General features: G+C 55.2%; 2 protein-coding genes across 3 annotated transcripts in view; one reads left to right on the forward strand and one right to left on the reverse strand.

Annotated features, from left to right (window-relative positions):
• HGH1 (HGH1 homolog) overlaps nucleotides 1-9,738 on the reverse strand; it is a 15,792-nt gene extending 6,054 nt beyond the window's left edge. Inside the window, exons 1-5 of one of the 2 annotated variants that reach the window (XM_082283847.1) lie at nucleotides 9,193-9,738; nucleotides 7,581-7,681; nucleotides 6,297-6,395; nucleotides 2,533-2,624; nucleotides 770-892 (exon numbers count right to left, since the gene is read on the reverse strand). In XM_082283847.1, the coding sequence (XP_082139973.1) occupies nucleotides 770-892; nucleotides 2,533-2,624; nucleotides 6,297-6,395; nucleotides 7,581-7,681; nucleotides 9,193-9,728 (951 nt within the window). In that variant the 5' untranslated portion in view covers nucleotides 9,729-9,738. The remainder of the gene's footprint in view (nucleotides 1-769; nucleotides 893-2,532; nucleotides 2,625-6,296; nucleotides 6,396-7,580; nucleotides 7,682-9,192) is intronic. The other variant, XM_082283848.1, reaches the window with a different exon arrangement.
• A 4,579-nt stretch (nucleotides 9,739-14,317) lies between these two features.
• LOC309579143 (NAD(P)(+)--arginine ADP-ribosyltransferase 2-like) lies at nucleotides 14,318-17,811 on the forward strand. Its single transcript, XM_082292227.1, has 3 exons — nucleotides 14,318-14,371; nucleotides 15,067-15,830; nucleotides 16,653-17,811. The coding sequence occupies exons 2-3, from the start codon at nucleotides 15,089-15,091 to the stop codon at nucleotides 16,736-16,738; spliced, it is 828 nt and encodes a 275-aa protein (XP_082148353.1). The 5' UTR covers nucleotides 14,318-14,371; nucleotides 15,067-15,088; the 3' UTR covers nucleotides 16,739-17,811.
• The last annotated feature ends 1,517 nt before the right edge of the window (nucleotides 17,812-19,328 follow it).

The following is a 19,328-nucleotide window of genomic DNA, read 5'->3' on the forward strand; positions in this document are numbered from 1 at the left end:
AAACGCCTCATTTCACCCCAAAACGCCCCGTTTCACCCAAAACGCCTCATTTCACCCCAAAACGCCTCATTTCACCCAAAACGCCCCGTTTCACCCCAAAACGCCCCGTTTCACCCCAAACGCCCCATTTCACCCAAATCGCCCCGTTTCACCCCAAATCGCCCCATTTCACCCAAATCGCCCCGTTTCACCCAAAACGCCTCATTTCACCCCAAATCGCTCCGTTTCACCCCAAAACGCCCCGTTTCACCCAAAACGCCTCATTTCACCCAAATCACCCCGTTTCACCCCAAAACGCCTCATTTCACCCAAAACGCCCCGTTTCACCCCAAATCGCCCCGTTTCACCCCAAAACACCTCATTTCACCCAAATCGCCCCGTTTCACCCAAAACGCCCCGTTTCACCCCAAAACGCCCCGTTTCACCCAAATCGCCCCGTTTCACCCCAAAACGCCCCGTTTCACCCCAAAACGCCTCATTTCACCCAAAACGCCCCATTTCACCCCAAAACGCCTCATTTCACCCAAAACGCCCCGTTTCACCCAAAATGCCCCGTTTCACCCCAAAACGCCCCATTTCACCCCAAAACGCCTCATTTCACCCCAAATCGCCTCATTTCACCCAAATCGCCCCGTTTCACCCCAAATCGCCCCGTTTCAGCCCAAAACGCCCCGTTTCACCCCAAATCGCCCCGTTTCACCCAAATCGCCCCGTTTCAGCCCAAAGCGCCCCGTTTCAGCCCAAAGCGCCGCTCTCCGCGCGGGCTCACCTGCAGCAGGCGGCCGCAGGCGCGGAGCACCCCCGGGTGCTGCTCCCACGCGTGGAGCTCCCGCAGCAGCGCCAGGGAGCCTCGGGAGCGCAGCTGCAGCCGCCCGGCGCCGGTGGCCGAGAGCTGCCAGAAAGCCTCGTTCGACCCCAAAAGGGAGCACGGCACCCCCAAAGGGGGTACTGAACCCCAAAAATCCCAACTGATACCCCAAAAGTGGGTATTGAACTCCAAAAATCCCAATTGAAACCCCAAAAGTGAGCACTGAACCCCAAAAATCCCAATTGAAACCCCAAAAGTGGGTATTGAACTCCAAAAATCCCAATTGAAACCCCAAAAGTGGGCAGGGAACCCCAAAAGGGGGCAGGGAACCCCAAAAGGGGGCAGGGAACCCCAAAAGGGAGCTCTGAACCCCAAAAGGGGGCAGGGAACCCCAAAAATCCCAACTGAAACCCCAAAAGTGGGCAGGGAACCCCAAAAATCCCAATTGAAACCCCAAAAGAGGGCATTGAACCCCAAAAGTGGGCAGGGAACCCCAAAAATCCCAATTGAAACCCCAAAAGTGGCCATTGAAACCCCAAAAGTGGGTACTGAACCCCAAAAGGGGGCAGGGAACCCCAAAAATGGGTACTGAACCCCAAAAGTGGGCAGGGAACCCCAAAAATCCCAAATTCCCTTTTTCCTGGGATTCTGCCCCATTCCCAATTCCCGAATTCCCTTTTTCCCGGGATTTTCCCCCATTCCCAAATTCCAAATTCCCTTTTTCCCGGGATTTTGCCCCATTCCCAAATTCCCTTTTTCCCAGAATTTTCCCCCATTCCCCATTCCCAAATTCCCTTTTTCCCAGGATTTTCCCCCATTCCCAATTCCCAAACTCCCTTTTTCCCAGGATTTTGCCCCAAATCCTGAATCCCAAACTCCCTTTTTCCCGGGATTTTCCCCCATTCCCAAATCCCAAATTCCCTTTTTCCCAGGATTTCGCCCCAAATCCCAAATTCCCTTTTTCCCGGGATTTTCCCCCACTCCCCATTCCCAAACTCCCTTCTTCCCAGGATTTTGCCCCATTCCCAATTCCCAAATTCCCTTTTTCCCAGGATTTTCCCCAAATCCCAATTCCCAAACTCCCTTTTTCCCAGGATTTTGCCCCAAATCCTGAATCCCAAATTCCCTTTTTCCCGGGATTCTGCCCCATTCCCAATTCCCAAATTCCCAGAATTTTCCCCCATTCCCCATTCCCAAATTCCCTTTTTCCCAGAATTTTCCCCCATTCCTCATTCCCAAACTCCCTTTTTCCCGGGATTTTGCCCCATTCCCAAACTCTCTTTTTCCCAGGATTTTGCCCCAAATCCTGAATCCCAAATTCCCTTTTTCCCAGGATTTTCCCCCATTCCCAATTCCCAAATTCCCAGGATTTTCCCCCATTCCCAAACTCCCTTTTTCCCGGGATTTTCCCCCATTCCCCATTCCCAAACTCCCTTTTTCCCCGGATTTTCCCCCATTCCCAAATCCTAAATTCCCTTTTTCCCGGGATTCTGCCCCATTCCCAAATTCCCTTTTTCCCAGAATTTTCCCCCATTCCCAAACTCCCTTTTTCCCAGGATTTTGCCCCATTCCCGAATCCCAAATTCCCTTTTTCCCGGGATTTTCCCCCATTCCCAAACTCCTTTTTTCCCAGGATTTTGCCCCATTCCCAAACTCCCTTTTTCCCAGAATTTTCCCCCATTCCCAAACTCCCTTTTTCCCGGGATTTTGCCCCAAATCCCCACCAGCAGCAGCGTTTCCAGCAGCATCCGCCGGATCTCCGGCTCCTCCTCGCGCCGCTGCTCCGGGGGCAGGAACTGCAGCTCCAGGGGCAGCTCTGCCACGGGAAAACCCCCAAAAGTGGCCACTGGACCCCAAAAGTGGCCATTGGAACCCAAAAGTGGCCACTGGACCCCAAAAGTGGCCATTGGAAACCAAAAGTGGCCACTGGACCCCAAAAGTGGCCATTGGACCCCAAAGTGGCCACTGGAACCCAAAAGTGGCCACTGGAACCCAAAAGTGGCCACTGGACCCCAAAAGTGGCCATTGGAACCCAAAAGGGGCCACTGGAACCCAAAAGTGGCCATTGGAACCCAAAAGGGGCCACTGGAACCCAAAAGTGGCCACTGGAACCCAAAAGTGGCCATTGGACCCCAAAAGTGGCCACTGGAATCCAAAAGTGGCCACTGGAACCCCAAAAGTGGCCACTGGAACCCAAAAGTGGCCATTGGAACCCAAAAGTGGCCACTGGAACCCCAAAAGTGGCCACTGGAACCCAAAAGTGGCCATTGGAACCCAAAAGTGGCCACTGGACCCCAAAAGTGGGGATTGGACCCCAAAAGTGGCCACTGGAACCCAAAAGTGGCCATTGGAACCCAAAAGTGGCCATTGGACCCCAAAAGGGGCCACTGGACCCCAAAAGTGGCCATTGGAACCCAAAAGTGGCCACTGGAACCCAAAAGTGGGGATTGGACCCCAAAAGTGGCCATTGGAACCCCAAAAGTGGCCACTGGACCCCAAAAGTGGCCATTGGAACCCAAAAGTGGCCACTGGAACCCAAAAGGGGCCACTGGAACCCAAAAGTGGCCATTGGACCCCAAAAGTGGCCACTGGACCCCAAAAGTGGCCAGTGGAAACCAAAAGTGGCCATTGGAACCCAAAAGTGGCCACTGGAACCCAAAAGTGGCCATTGGAACCCAAAAGTGGCCACTGGACCCCAAAAGTGGCCATTGGAACCCCAAAAGTGGCCACTGGAACCCAAAAGTGGCCATTGGAACCCCAAAAGTGGCCACTGGAACCCAAAAGTGGCCACTGGAACCCAAAAGTGGCCATTGGAACCCAAAAGTGGGGATTGGACCCCAAAAGTGGCCACTGGAACCCAAAAGTGGCCATTGGAACCCAAAAGTGGCCATTGGACCCCAAAAGGGGCCACTGGACCCCAAAAGTGGCCATTGGAACCCAAAAGTGGCCACTGGACCCCAAAAGTGGCCACTGGAACCCAAAAGTGGCCATTGGAACCCAAAAGTGGCCATTGGAACCCAAAAGCGGCCACTGGACCCCAAAAGTGGGGATTGGACCCCAAAAGTGGCCACTGGAACCCAAAAGTGGCCACTGGAACCCAAAAGTGGCCATTGGAACCCAAAAGTGGCCACTGGACCCCAAAAGTGGCCATTGGAACCCAAAAGTGGCCACTGGACCCCAAAAGTGGCCACTGGAATCCAAAAGTGGCCACTGGACCCCAAAAGTGGCCACTGGAACCCAAAAGTGGCCATTGGAACCCAAAAGTGGCCACTGGACCCCAAAAGTGGGGATTGGACCCCAAAAGTGGCCACTGGAACCCAAAAGTGGCCATTGGAACCCAAAAGTGGCCATTGGACCCCAAAAGGGGCCACTGGACCCCAAAAGTGGCCATTGGAACCCAAAAGTGGCCACTGGAACCCAAAAGTGGGGATTGGACCCCAAAAGTGGCCATTGGAACCCCAAAAGTGGCCACTGGACCCCAAAAGTGGCCATTGGAACCCAAAAGTGGCCACTGGAACCCAAAAGGGGCCACTGGAACCCAAAAGTGGCCATTGGACCCCAAAAGTGGCCACTGGACCCCAAAAGTGGCCAGTGGAAACCAAAAGTGGCCATTGGAACCCAAAAGTGGCCACTGGAACCCAAAAGTGGCCATTGGAACCCAAAAGTGGCCACTGGAAACCAAAAGTGGCCACTGGAACCCAAAAGTGGCCATTGGAACCCAAAAGTGGCCACTGGACCCCAAAAGTGGGGATTGAACCCCAAAAGTGGCCATTGGACCCCAAAAGTGGCCACTGGAACCCAAAATTGGCCATTGGAACCCAAAAGTGGCCACTGGAACCCAAAAGTGGCCATTGGAACCCCAAAAGTGGCCACTGGAACCCAAAAGTGGCCACTGGACCCCAAAAGTGGGGATTGAACCCCAAAAATCCTCACTGAACCCCAAAATCCCTCATTTAACCCCAAAATTCCTTCTCAAACTCCCCAAGTCGTCCCTGAACCCAAAAATTCCAGTTTGGATCCCCCAAATCCTCGCCGGAGCCCCAAAATTCCCAAAAATCCCCCAAAATCCCCAAAGTCCCCCAGAAAATCCCCAAAATTAACCAAATGTTCCCCAAAAAAATCCCCAAAAATCCCCAAAAAATCCCCCAAATCCCCCAAAAATCCTCAAAAAATCCCCAAAATTCCCCACCCAAAAATCCCCCAAATTCCCCAAAAATTCCCAAAAATATCCCCAAAATTCCCAAAAAAATCCCCAAAAAATTCACCAAAAACCTCCCAAAAATTAAAAAAGAATCCCCCAAAACTCCACAAAATTAGCCACAAAAATCCCCAAAAATTCCCCTAAAATCCCCAAAATTACCCAAAAAATCCCCAAGAATCACCCAAAATTCCAACAAAAATCCTAAAAAAAATCACAAAAAATTCCCCAAAAATCCAACAAAAACTCCGAAAAAATTCTGAAAAAAATCCCCAAAAAATCCCAAAAAAATCGCAAAAAACCCCAAAAAATCCCCCAAATTCCCCAAAATGTCCCCAAAATGCCCCCAAATTCCCAAAAATATCCCCAAAATTCCCAAAAAAATCCTAAAAAATTCTCCCAAAATTCCTCAAAATCCAAAAAAATTCTCCCAAATTCCCCAAATTTCCCAAAGAAATCCCCAAAAAATTCCAAAAAAACCCCCCAAAAATTAAAAAAAATTCCCCCAAAAAATCACCCCAAAATTCCCCAAAAAATCCCCAAAAAATTCACCAAAAACCTCCCGAAAATTAAAAAAAATCCCCCCAAAATCGCAAAAAAATCCACAAAATTAGCCACAAAAATTCCCCAAAAATCCCCCAAATTCCAAAAAAATCCCCCAAATTCCCCAAAATTCCCACAAAATTACCCCAAAAAATCACCAAAATTCACCCGAAATCCCCAAAATTCCACAAAAAATCCTAAAAAAATCACAAAAATTTCCAAAAAATCCCAAAAAATTTCCCAAAAAAACCCCAAAAAATAAAAAACCAAAAAATCCCCAAAAATCCCAAAAAATCCCCCCAAAATCACCAAAATTCCCCAAATTCCCCAAAACATCCCCCAGAAAATTCCCCCAAATTCCAAAAAAATCCCCAAAAAATCCCCAAAAATTCCAAAAAAAATCCCCCAAAAATCCAACAAAAAATCCCTCTAAAATCCCCAAAAAATTCCCCAAATTCCAAAAAAATCCCCAAAAATCCCCAAAAATCCCCCCAAAATCACCAAAATTCCCCAAATTCCCCAAAACATCCCCCCAAAAATTCCCCCAAATTCCAAAAACATCCCCCAAAAAATTCCCCCAAATTCAAAAAAAATCCCCAAAAAAATCCCAAAAAATCCACAAAAAGTCCTCTAAAAATCCCCAAAAATCCCCCAAAATTTCCCCAAAAATTCCAAAAACCCCCCAAAACTCCCCAAACTCCCCAAAAGGCCCCAAAAGGCCCCAAAAGGCCCCAAAGTGCCACTCACGCTCGGTCTCGTGCGGGGGCAGCTCCTCGGGGCCGGCGAGCGGCAGCAGCAGCGCCGGGAGCGCGTCCAGCGGCGGGGCCAGGAGGCACGCGTGGCTACCTGGGAATGGGAGCCCAAATCCTGGGAATGGGAGCCCAAATTCGGGAATGGGAGCCCAAACTCGGGGAATGGGAGCCCAAACTCGGGAATGGGAGCCCAAATTCGGGAATGGGAGCCCAAATCCCGGAATGGGAGCCCAAATTCGGGAATGGGAGCCCAAATTCGGGAATGGGAGCCCAAAGCCAGGAATGGGAGCCCAAATCCTGGGAATGGGAGCCCAAATTCAGGAATGGGAGCCCAAATCCCAAATCCCAGAATGGGAGCCCAAATCCCCAGGGATGGGAATGGTGGCAGAGGCCGGGATCTGCCTGGGGGGGGGGAGAAATCCCGGGAAAAGGCAGGGAATTCCTGAAAGCTGGGAAAACCCCCGGGAATTCCTTAAAGCTGGAAAAAAAGCAGGGAATTCCCTAAACCTGGAAAAATCCCGGGAATTCCTTAAACCTGGAAAAAGGGGCAGTAATTCCTTAAACTTGGAAAAAAAACAGGGAATTTCTTAAATCTGAAAAAACGTCGGGAATTTCTTAAAGCTGGAAAATCCATGGAAATCCTTAAAGCTGGAAAAAAACCCCGGGAATTCCTTAAAGCTGGAAAAAGGCAGGGAATTCCTCAAAGTTGGGGGAAAAAGCTGGGAATTGCTTCCATCTAAAATAGGGCAGGAATCCCTTAAAGCTGGAAAAAGAAACTCTGGGAACTCCCTAAACCTGGAAAAAGGGGCAGGAATTCCTTAAACTTGGAAAAAAAACAGGGAATTCCTTAAAGCTGGAAAAAAACCTGGGAATTCCCTAAACCTGGAAAATCCAGGGAATTCCTTAAAGCTGGAAAAAACCCCGGGAATTCCTTAAATCTAAAAAAAGGGGCAGGAAATTCCTCAAACCTAGAAAAACTCAGGGAATTCCTTAAAGCTGGAAAAAGCAGGGAATTCCTTAAACCTGGAAAAAAAACAGGGAATTCCCTAAACCTGGAAAAAACCCCGGGAATTCCTTAAACCTGGAAAAAACCCCGGGAATTCCTTACAGCTGGAAAATCCAGGGAATTCCTTTGCTCCTATCCCCGTTCCCTGGGAGCAGATCCCCCCCCGGATCCCGCCCGGATCCCTCCAAGCCCGCTTTTCCCGGGATCAGCCGCTCCCAGCCCCCTCCCAGCCGCATTCCCGCATTCCCAAGGCCGCATTCCCAGGATTTTTACCGTGCTCGAAGCAGCAGTTCCGCAGAGCCCCCACGACCCCGCGCCGCAGCTCGGCCGAGTGCGGGCTCCGAATGAGCGGCAGCAGCAGCGGCACCAGCGGCCTGCGGGGCACGACCGCTCACCCTTAACACCCTTTATTCCCCATTTTCACCCCTTTTATCCCATTTTTTCCCACTTTTATCCCCATTTTTCCCTCACCGGGAGCGCTCCAGCAGCTCCGCAGAGCCCTCACGACCCCGCGCCTCAGCTCGGCCGAGCCCCGCCCCACCGGGACACTCCCGCTCACCCTTTTAGCCCTTTTATCCCCAATTCCCACCCTTTTAATCCCGATTTCCCCCTTTTTATCCCCATTTTTCACCCTTTTATCCCCATTTCTCCCACTTTTATCCCCATTTCTCCCTCACCGGGAGTGCTCCAGCAGCTCCGCAGAGCCCTCACGACCCCGCGCCTCAGCTCCCGCCCCACCGGGACACTCCCGCTCACCCTTTTATCCCATTTTTTCCCCTTTTATCCCCATTTTCCCCCACTTTTATCCCCAATTTCCACCCTTTTATCCCATTTTTCCCCCTTTTATTCCCATTTTTTCCACTTTTATCCCAAATTTTCCCTCACCGGGAGCGCTCCAGCAGCTCCGCAGAGCCCCCGCGCCTCAGCTCGCGCCCCACCGGGACACTCCCGCTCACCCTTTTAGCCCATTTTGCCCCCTTTTATTCCCGATTTTTCCCCCTTTTATCCCGATTTTCCACCCTTTTATCCCCATTTTTCCCACGTTTATCCCCATTTTTTCCCCATTTTATCCCCAATTTTCCCTCACCGGGAGCGCTCCAGCAGCTCCGCAGAGCCCTCACGACCCCGCGCCTCAGCTCGGCCGAGCCCGGGCCCCGCCCCACCGGGACACTCCCGCTCACCCTTAACACCCTTTTATCCCCAATTCCCACCCTTTTAATCCCGATTTCCCCCTTTTTATCCCCATTTTTCACCCTTTATCCCATTTTTTCCCACTTTTATCCCCATTTTTCCCTCACCGGGAGCGCTCAAGCAGCTCCGCAGAGCCCTCACGACCCCGCGCCTCAGCTCGGCCGAGCCCGGGCCCCACCGGGACACTCCCAGTCACCCTTTTAGCCCATTTTTACCCCTTTTATCCCCATTTTTACCCTTTTATTCCCCGATTTTCCCACTTTCACCCCACATTTTCCCCTTTTATCCCGATTTTTCCCACTTTTATCCCCATTTTTCCCTCACCGGGAGCGCTCCAGCAGCTCCGCAGAGCCCTCACGACCCCGCGCCTCAGCTCGGCCGAGCCCCGCCCCACCGGGACACTCCCGCTCACCCTTTTAGCCCATTTTGCCCCCTTTTATCCCATTTTTACCCTTTTACCCCACATTTTCCCCTTTTATCCCATTTTTCCCACCCTTTTATCCCCATTTTTCCCTCACCGGGAGCGCTCCAGCAGCTCCGCAGAGCCCCCACGACCCCGCGCCTCAGCTCCCGCCCCACCGGGACACTCCCGCTCACCCTTCCCACCCTTTTACTCCCAATTTTCCCCCTTTTATCCCCAATTTTGCCCCTTTTACCCCCAATTTCCCCCCTTTTCCCCCCGATTTCCCCTCACCGGGAGCGATCCAGCAGCACTCGGCGGCCCTCGGGCGCTTGGCTGAGGTTGCAGAGCAGCGCCCCGAGCTCCGCCGGGGGCCGGGCCCCGCTCAGCGCCCTCAGCAGCGGCTCCGCGCCGGGGCCCAGCGCCCGCAGCACCCGCGGGGCCGCCCCGGGCTCGCGGCTCAGGTTGGCCAGGAGCCCGCAAACGGCTCCGGAGCTCGGGACAAGCGGCAGCAACGGCGGCAGAGCGGCGAGAAGCGGCTCCAGCGCCGCGGGCTCGGCGGACGCGTTCACCAGAGCGGCCAAGGCCGTATGGGCACCACGCGAGGCCGAGGCGGCCATGGCGGCCAAGGCCGATAAGGCCGCGGGGTTGGAGGCCAGCAGCGCCCGGCCTGAGGCGCTGCCGGACAGAGCCAGCGCGGCCTCGGCCGCTTCGGGAGCGGCGGGAGAGGATGGGGAGAGCAGCGCCGTGAGCTCCGACAGCGCCGTGGCCGCCGCGGCCTCGCTGCTCGCCTCCGCCATCGCCGCGGCTTCCTTCGTCTCCGCCGCCATGCCGCCGCGTCGCTTGGCAACGGCGGGATTGACGGGTGTAACAGCCAATCAGCGCCGGGAAAACAGAGGCGGGGAGGAAACCAGCCAATGGGGTGCGGGCATGCTACCGGAAAAGGCGGGACGTAAGGAGAGAGGTGTGGCGGCGAGGGAGGGTGGTACGGGAAAGCGGCGGCCGGTCCCTCACTCACGGCGACATTAAGGCCACAGAAACACAAACAGAGCCGGTTCCTCGCAAGTCGCGGCCGCTCGCGGGGTCTCGCCCGCCAGCGGGACCGACCAGCACCGCCTTCAGCTCCGACTCTACCGCCGCCTCCTGTGCTGCCACGGTCGGACTACAACATGGCGGCAACCGCCGTGATGGGCAGCGCGAGGAGCCAATCAGCACAGGGAAAGGGGGAGGTGTGGAGGGGATAAACCAATGAGATGCGGCGTAATGGCGGAAGGGGCGGGACATTGGGGGAAAGGCATTGTGGGAAGGAGGGGTGGACGGAAAGGCGCCTCAGGGTTAGGCCGGGAAACGCAAAACCAGCGCTGGGGCGTATAAACCGGGCCTAAGTGCCTTAACTCGGCTTGGAATCGCTTAATGCAGGTCTAAACTCCCGATATCGGGCGTAAATCCCTTAAACCAGGTTGATCCCTGAAACCTGCTCAAAATCCCTGAAAACGGGTCGGAATCCCTTAATTCGGGTCCAAGTACTTGAAACCAGGACTATGATTCTTAAACTAGGTCTAAATCCCTTAATTCAGGTCGGAATCCCTTAATTCAGATCCTAATCCTTTAAACCAGGACTATGATTCTTAAACCAGGTCTAAATTCCTGAAACCAGGTCAGAATCCCTTAAACCAGGTCTAAATATCTTAAACCAGATCGAAATCCCTTAATTCGGGTTGGAATCATTTAATTCGGGTTGGAATCACTTAAACCAGGTTTGAGTCCCTAAACCCAGCTCCCAGTCCCTAATCCCAGCTCCCAGTCCCTAATCCCAGCTCCCAGTCCCTAAACCCAGCTCTCAGTCAACCCAAAGGTGGCCCCAAAAGTGACCCCAAAGGTGACCCCAAAGGTGGCCCCAAAGGAGCTCTCCTGGGGTTTTTGTTCTCTGTTCAAGGAATTTTCCCCATTCCTGTTGCCAGGGGCACAAATGGCTGGGTAGTTAAGAACAACAAAAGCGGTGGCTACGGGGTGGGGGCATCTGGCTACTCCTTTGTTTCACCCGGCTGTGCGGGCAGTCGGTCCCGGCGTTCGGACAGAGAGGGAGGAGCTGCTTTCTTCGGCTGCTTTTCCTTCTGCTGGAGAAGCCCCGGGATCCCAAAGCCGCTTTCCCTGCCCCGCTGGAGGCCGGGCCGTGGCCGCCCTGCCCCGCTGCTGCTGCTTCGAGCCTTCGCTGCGTTGTAGCCCCGCTCTCCCTGCCTGCCCGACCTCCGGGGGGTTCCCGGTTTGGATACATCGCATCTGCCACCCGGGATTTGTGCTCGTCCCTGCCGCTCCAGCCTGCTGTTCCCGAGGGTCCGGGATCGGCTGCCCAGGGGTTTGGGAAGCCTTTGTTCCTTCCCTTCCCGGGATCCCGGGATCGGCTGCCCAGGGGTTTGTGAAGCCTTTGTTCCATCCCTTCCCGGGATCCCGGGATCGGCTGCCCAGGGGTTTGTGAAGCCTTTGTTCCATCCCTTCCCGGGATCCCGGGATCGGCTGCCCAGCGGTTTGTGAAGCTCCTTTGTTCCATCCCTTCCCGGGATCCCGGGATCGGCTGCCCAGGGGTTTGTGAAGCCTTTGTCCCATCCCTTCCCTGGATCCCGGGATCGGCTGCCCAGGGGTTTGTGAAGCTCCTTTGTTCCATCCCTTCCCTGGATCCCGGGATCGGCTGCCCAGGGGTTTGTGAAGCTCCTTTGTTCCATCCCTTCCCGGGATCCCGGGATCGGCTGCCCAGGGGTTTGTGAAGCCTTTGTTCCATCCCTTCCGGGATCCCGGGATCGGCTGCCCAGGGGTTTGTGAAGCCTTTGTTCCATCCCTTCCCGGCATCCCGGGATCGGCTGCCCAGGGGTTTGTGAAGCCTTTGTCCCATCCCTTCCCGGGATCCCGGGATCGGCTGCCCAGGGGTTTGTGAAGCCTTTGTTCCATCCCTTCCCGGGATCCCAGGCCGCCAGTGCCGCGTGCTCCCCGAGCTCGCTCCGGAGCGCCCCCTGCAGCCGCGGGGGAACCATCGCACCTGCCCTGCTCACCGGGAGCCGCCAGCGCCCCTGCCGGCTGCGAGCGGAACTGCACCCGAGGGGAAAGGGCTTAAGGAGCGGGGAGAGGCCGTTCCTTGGGTTTTCCTGGTTTATTCTTTCTTTTGTTTGTTGTGGCTGCCACTGTCGTTGTTTGTTTGCTTTGTTATTCATACTTGTCATAGGTTAGCAAGCATAGTCCCGGAAGGGATGTCCTTGCTAAGGGGTGCTTACAGTTTCCTCTGGGAACTGATGGAACCTATCAGCGGCCAGTTTGAATATGGACAATTCTCTAAGCCACTTAAAGTTGTGAACACCTCTGTGATCCACATTTAAGAATAGGCAAACTCCCCCTCCAAGCTCTCTCTCGTTTCCGGCGCTGGCACAGGTGGCTGCGGGCCCCGTGTGGGGGCCAGTGGGCCCGGCCAGGCCCTGCTTGGGCCAGGCCGGGCCGGGCCACGGCCATCCTGGAGCCATGGGCCTGTTCCAGCCATGGAATCCCCCCCACTGCCTTGCCGTGGGCAGCCGGAGCGGCTCGGCTCTCCCCCCTCTCCACTGCGATAAGAAAAGTTCAACATTCCAGCTGCAAAGCTGCAAGGCCGAGGTGAGATTAACCCTTTTACTGCTGTGAAGAGCTGAAAACCTGAGGGAAGAGAGAGAGGAGATGCTTAAAGCTGAAAGTCTGTTGTGAAGCTATGATATATCAGAGTATCCTGTTGTAATTTCATGAAGATATGGGGGGTGGAGTGTTCAACTCGTGAGCAAAAGCACCTGCGCTGAGATAGGCAGATGCTGACGCAGCTGTGATTTCATGAGAAGTTTGGACAGGGAGAGATGGACCAGATGAGGACTTTTGCTCCAAACGGGAAAGGAGAAACCTCAGTCCCTAGAGATGGACCAGAGACAGTCCTAGAGGTGAAGATGATGAAGACCCTTTGCTCCCAGGAAAGGAGAAGGGCCTCTGTTTTTGTTTCTGAATGGCTCAACCTTAAAATTGCACCCCAAAAACTTCAAGAGTGGACCCTCGAAAGCAGTTGCAGGAAAAGCTGCAAGTCGGGGGAAGGGACTCACACGCAGGCAGAGAGACTCCTCTTCCTAAATGGACTGAACGATATTTGCAAGTGGGCGGCTGTCTCGCTGTGATAATGTTTTCATAGCATGAGCAAGAAGAGACTTCTCTTTCTAAATGGACTGAACAAGGTTATTATGGAAGTGGTAACAGACTGAACATCTCAAGGGTTGTCTTTTTACATTGTCAGTGGGAGAAGGGAGGAAGGTGGGGGGAGGAGGAGAGTTCTGAAGGTGGTATAATTTTTTTTTCCTTCCCTCTTTTAGGTCTGTTAATAAACTTTATATTCTTTCAAGTTTGGTGCCTGCTTTGCATTTCTCCTAATTCTTATCTCACAGCAGATAAACAGTAATGAGTATTTTGGACCAAACCACTACAATACTAGCAAAGAACTGTTATTCCTTTTCTCATATCTTTGCCTGAAAGCCTCTTAATTTCAAAATTATAATAATTCGGAGGGAAGGGGGTCTTATTTTCCTATCCAAGGGAGGCTCCTGCCTTCCTTAGCAGACACCTGTCTTTAAAACCCAGACAGCCCGAGATGTCTTAAATATAACCCTTTGTACTCTAAAGATCACCTGCAGGGATGAAAGAGGAAACGCTGCCGGGGATTGCTGGCAAATGGCCAGCGAGGATTCAGGTATCTCCTGGTGCCGGTGGATCCCTTTTCCAGGCGCTTCCCCTGCCGCACCAAGGCCAGGGAAGTCACCCAGGCACTCCCCAAAGAGCTCCTCCCCAGCTCGGGGTTCCTACAGGGGTGTCCTCTGATAGGGCACCCCATTTGGTATCGGAGGTGTGACAGCGGCTCAGTGAGCAGTGGGGAGAGGGACGGGGGGCACTGGGGGACACGGGACCGTGGGGGCGGGATTGGGGTCCTGGGGGTGAGAAAGAAGCGAGGGAATAGAAAGTTCCAGTTCCCCTGAAGGGGCTGCGGTGGCGCTGAAAGACGGACGAGCAAAGAAGATAAAGGATGTAGAAGTGCTGACACAGGATGATAAACGCTGCCAGAAGCACCTGAGAAAGAGATAAAGGGAACTCCAGTGGGGCTCTTGGCGAGTTCTGTAACACAGGAGGAGCAGCACGTGCCCAAAGCGAAAGTTCGAGGCGAGGTCATTTGGGATATTGGGTCACCCAGTGAAAATGATCCCCGGAAACCCCATTTTTAGGACTCTCCAGGGCAATAAGAGGATTCTTAGAAAGAGGTGGAGCCATGCCGATGATTTCCAGGAAAGCTGCTGTGCCTGTGTTAGATTGGGGGGCCCATTTTAATGAATATTTAGACCAGGACAGACCCGCTGTGAGTCCAGCACCGATACAGAATTCCGGCTCTCTGCTCCCTCCAGTTCTGTCAGGAAGCTCACTCCGGCCGATTTCGGTATCGGGGGCTGGGGGGACCCCAGGGACACTTGGGGGGGGACAGGGGCCCGTGGCATCGGGACTGGGGCCCTGGGGAGACACTGGGGGAGTCACGGGACTGGGACTGGGGTCATGGGGTGGTGTGGGGGAAGGTGAGGGGGGACAGGGGATGGTGGGAGTGGGTTTGGGGTCTGGGGGAGCTGGGGGACACTGTGGGGGCAGGGGGTGATCCCCAGATTTGGGTTGGGGTCCTGGGGTGACACCAAAGAAATTGGGGACTGGGAGTGGGTTTGGGGTCTGGGGACGGGCCGAGGGGGACACTGGGGGGCTCAGGGAGTGACCCCAGATTTGGATCAGGGTCCTGGGGGGCTGAGGGGACGTGTAACCATGGGAGTGGGTTTGGGCTTCTGGGGGGCCAGGAGGACATGGCACTGTGGGAGTGGGGTCCCTGGGGGGCTGGGGGGCGTTGGGGGGTCCAGAAGTGAGCCCAGGATTTGAGATCATGGACCCAGCACATGTCCAGGGGTCTCCTGGCTGGGGCTGCCTCTCCTCCCCCTGGGCTGACCCCACTCCCCTCCCCAGTCCCTCCCTGAGGAACCCTCCCCATGTTGCCTCTGTGTCCCCCCAGTGTCCCCCAGTATCTCCTCAGTGTCCCCCCAGTGTCCCCCAGTATCTCCTCAGTGTCCCCTCTGTGTCCCTCTGTGTCCCACTCAGCTCCCCGTGGCCTCTCCCCTCCATGGCTCCCCTGGCTCACACCCTGGCCCTGCTGGCAATGACCGTGGCCACTGCGGCCATCAAGGTGGTGCCCCTGGACATGGCCCAGAACTCCTTCGATGACCAGTACCAGGGCTGTGGCCCTGCCATGACCGCGGCTTTGCCGGCCCTCAACCGCTCTGAGTTCCAGCAGAACCCTCTGTTCGCCCAGGTCTGGGCAAAGGCCACGGCCGAGTGGCAGGAGAAGGGGTCCTGTGTGTCCCGTCTGTCGTCCCCAGCCCAGGCCATCGCCCTCATGGCCTACACGATGGATGACGTGTATGAGGAGTTCAACGCGGCCGTGCGAGAGGCCGGGAGCTCCCCTCGGGAATACCGGGACAACTTCCACTTCAAAGCGCTGCATTTCCTGCTGACCGATGCCCTGGCGGAGCTGAGGGGACAGAAGTGTTATGATGTGTTCCGGGGGGTGAGGAATAAGCAGTTCAAGGCTCAGCGGGGCCAGAAGGTCCGGTTTGGTCAATTTGCGTCAACGTCGCTTTCCAAAGCTGTCGCCCAGCGCTACGGCACGGACACGGTGTTCCAGGTGCACACGTGCCACGGTGTGGACATCCAGCGATTCTCCTGCTTTTCTTTTGAGAAGGAGGTGCTGATCCCACCCTTCGAGACCTTCGAGGTCACCGATGTCACCCGGGACGAGAAGGGGGCACGGATCCAGCTCCGCTCCACCGGGACCCACAGCAACTACAACTGCGAGTGGCTGCGAGGTGACGGCACAGAGGGGACAACCGGGGGGATGGGGACACCCGTGATAAGGCCCAGGGGACACTGACACCCACTGGGGATGGGGGACAGGGACACCCAGCCCTGGGGACACCCACTGTGGGCAGGGGACACCCATGGTAGGGCGCAGGGGGTGGGGACACTCGCTGCCAGCTGTGGGGACACTCGTTGAGAGCGTGGGGACAGGGACACCCATGACAGGGCACAGGGACGGGGACCCCCACACCTGGGAGGGGCCAGGGACACTCCTGCCGGTGGGGACAGGGACAGGGAAAGGGACAGACACAGGGAGCTGTGGGTACGAGGCTCGTGTGCTGGACACGGCTGAGCTGGGACTCCCCCATGGCAGCCCCTGAGCCCCCCTGAGCCCTGTCAGCCCCCGTCACCCCTCATGGCACCCCTGACCCCCCCTGAACCCCTGTCACCCTCTGTCACCCCTCATGGCACCCCTGACCCCCCCTGAACCCCTGCCACCCTCTGTCACCCCTCATGGCACCCCTGACCCCCCCTGAACCCCTGCCACTCTCTGTCACCCCTCATGGCACCCCTGACCCCCCCTGAACCCCTGCCACCCTCTGTCACCCCTCATGGCACCCCTGACTCCCCCTGACCCCTGTCACCCCTAAAGCCCACCGTGACCCCCCTGACACCCCCTGGCTCCCTGTACCCCCCATGCCCCCCGACACCCTGTCACCTGTGACCTCATGGCCCCCGTCTCTCCTGTCACTCCTCAGCCCCCATTATGGCCCTCCCTGACCCCCTCACTCCCCCCACTGACCCCCTGACCCTTGTCTTTGTCCCCCCAGATGGGAGCGGCCCCAGGGACCCCCCCCTCCTTGGAGGGCTTCTCCTGGCCACCACAGCCCTGGCAGTGGCCAGCGGGATCCTCTGAGCCACGAGCCCATCGAGGTCACCACAGTCCCTGTGGCCACCATGGCCACCAAGGCCACCAGGACCTCCAGAGCAACGAGGCCACTGCTGTGCCAATTCCCGGGGGCGATTTAAAGGCCACAGACAGCAGTGGAAGGAATGTTGTTCTTTTACCACGGATATACAGGCAACACAAGAGTAAAACCATTGATCCAATAAAACTCCGCGCTCGGCTTTAGCCACAAGCAAGAGTAAGCAAGGTGTTCTGGTTTGGCCAAATTTAGAAATAGATCCTCTGAGAGAAGGCACAACCACCCCTCCCCCACCAGGTTCAGAGAAAATAAATTTTCCTCGAAGGGAAGTGAAAGAGATAAAAACTATTTATTTAACAAACACACGGGAAAGGAAAATTATGCTAAATGATAAAATCTGTCTCTGTGGAGAAAAAACCTGGGAAAGTGTCAGAGTCCTCCCTTTGGTGTCCTCGGAGCTGGGGCTTGGCCCAGGGCCAGGCCCTCTGTGCCCGCTGGAAAGTCCTCCCGATGTGCTCTGATATTGAAGCAGTCCAGTGGAAAAGGGAGAAAATCCAAAATTCCAGGGAAGGGAAAAATGTTCAACTCTCAGTCTCTCTCCGGAGAAAAAAAAACTGAACTACTGGCCAAAAGCTGACCCAGGGAGCCACAAGCCGGGTGCCTCCTCCCTCCCCTGCCGCAGCTGGAAAAAAAAGTCGTTATCTCTGTGGGACCTTGAACAAGCTGCAAACTGCTCTGAGAAAGTTTTGCTCAGTTTTTCCTTCCCCCTCTCAGGCTCAGTTCAGAGGCATAGAAAGGCACAAAGTTAATTTCTGGCCATAGGGCAGCGATATGGGATTGTCTCGGTTTTGAAAGACAGGTGTCTGCTCAGGAAGGCAGAAGCCCCCCTTGAAGTGGCAGATATAACCCTTTTCCCCTCCAAGTTATTATATTTTGAAATCAAGGGCCTTTAGGCAAAGATGTGGGAAATAGGAATAACAGTTCTTTACTATATCGATATGTGTATAACCAGTCAAACAAAACAACAACAACTATGGCAGTAACAGCACACACAAACCCAGTGCCAGCCTTCTCGGCTGTCGGGCCCTTTCCCCTCGGGTGCAGTTCCGCTCGCAGCCGGCAGGGGCGCTGGCGGCTCCCGGTGAGCAGGGCAGGTGCGATGGTTCCCCCGCGGCTGCAGGGGGCGCTCCGGAGCGAGCTCGGGGAGCACGCGGCACTGGCGGCCTGGGATCCCGGGAAGGGATGGGACAAAGGCTTCACAAACCCCTGGGCAGCCGATCCCGGGATCCCGGGAAGGGATGGGACAAAGGCTTCACAAACCCCTGGGCAGCCGATCCCGGGATGCCGGGAAGGGATGGAACAAAGGCTTCACAAACCGCTGGGCAGCCGATCCCGGGATCCCGGGAAGGGATGGGACAAAGGCTTCACAAACCCCTGGGCAGCCGATCCCGGGATCCCGGGAAGGGATGGGACAAAGGCTTCACAAACCCCTGGGCAGCCGATCCCGGGATCCCGGGAAGGGAAGGAACAAAGGCTTCACAAACCCCTGGGCAGCCGATCCCGGGATGCCGGGAAGGGAAGGAACAAAGGCTTCACAAACCGCTGGGCAGCCGATCCCGGACTCTCAGGAACAGCAGGCTGGAAACGGCAGGCGGGAGCAGCAGGCTAGAGCGGCAGGCTAGAGCGGCAGGGACGAACGCAAATCCCGGGTGGCAGGCGAGATGTATCCAGATGGGAGAACCCCACGGGTGCCCAGGCAGGCAGGGCGAGCAGGGCTACAGCGTAGCGAAAACTCGAAGCAGCAGCAGTGGGGCAGGGCAGCCACAGCTCGGCCTCCAGCAGGGCAGGGAAAGCGGCTTTTGGGGTCCCGGCGTTGTTTCCAGCAGGAAGAGAAGAACGGCCAAAAAGAAAGAAACAGCAGCTCCTTTCTCTGCAGCTTCTCTCTCCGGACGCTCAGAGCGAACTGCCCCCACACCCAGGTGTAGACAAAGGAGTAGCCAGGCCCGCCCCACTCCCCTTTTTGTCTAAGTACAGCTATTTGTCCCCTAGCAACATGCATATGGGAGAAAATTCCTTTAACAGAAAAAAAACCCTAAGACTAAACTAAAACCCCAACAGGGATACACATGATAAAGTCACCCCCAGACACGAGGCAAGGCAGCTGATGGTTACTGTACGAGAGAAAGGAGAGCGACTGACACGGGTCCATCAGCAATTGCTGAATCTTTACTGTGGAAAACGAGGTTCACTCTCCTGTTAGAATTTAAAGGGTTTAATGTAAAGACAATAAGAGACACATAAAATAAAGCAAAGGGATAACGGCCGGGTGCTTTGGCGCTCTGCCAAGGGCACACCTGATGCTCGAGGTTGTTATAAACATATATTATAGTATTGGCTTCTCGCAAAGTATTACAGTAGGTATTATATAATGTTAGAAATGCTTTTTGCTGTGTGGATGTAGTTTTCTCTCGTTTTAGCAAGAATGTGAGCAAGTGTGAGCAAGTAAGAGAACCTCCAAGGGAGCAGAGGATGAGGCCCGAGGAGCTGCTAGGACTCACCTCGGGCATCAGGTGTGCCCTC

Source organism: Coloeus monedula (genome assembly GCF_965178545.1).
Source record: "Coloeus monedula genome assembly, chromosome: 1".
Lineage (NCBI taxonomy): Eukaryota > Metazoa > Chordata > Aves > Passeriformes > Corvidae > Coloeus > Coloeus monedula.

Coding starts and splice junctions, on each gene's coding strand:
- LOC309579143 (XM_082292227.1), top strand. CDS start 15,089: ATGGCTCCCCTGGCTCACACCCTGGCCCTGCTGGCAATGACCGTGGCC. Junction 15,831..16,652: donor CAACTGCGAGTGGCTGCGAG/GTGACGGCACAG, acceptor TTGTCCCCCCAG/ATGGGAGCGGCCCCAGGGAC.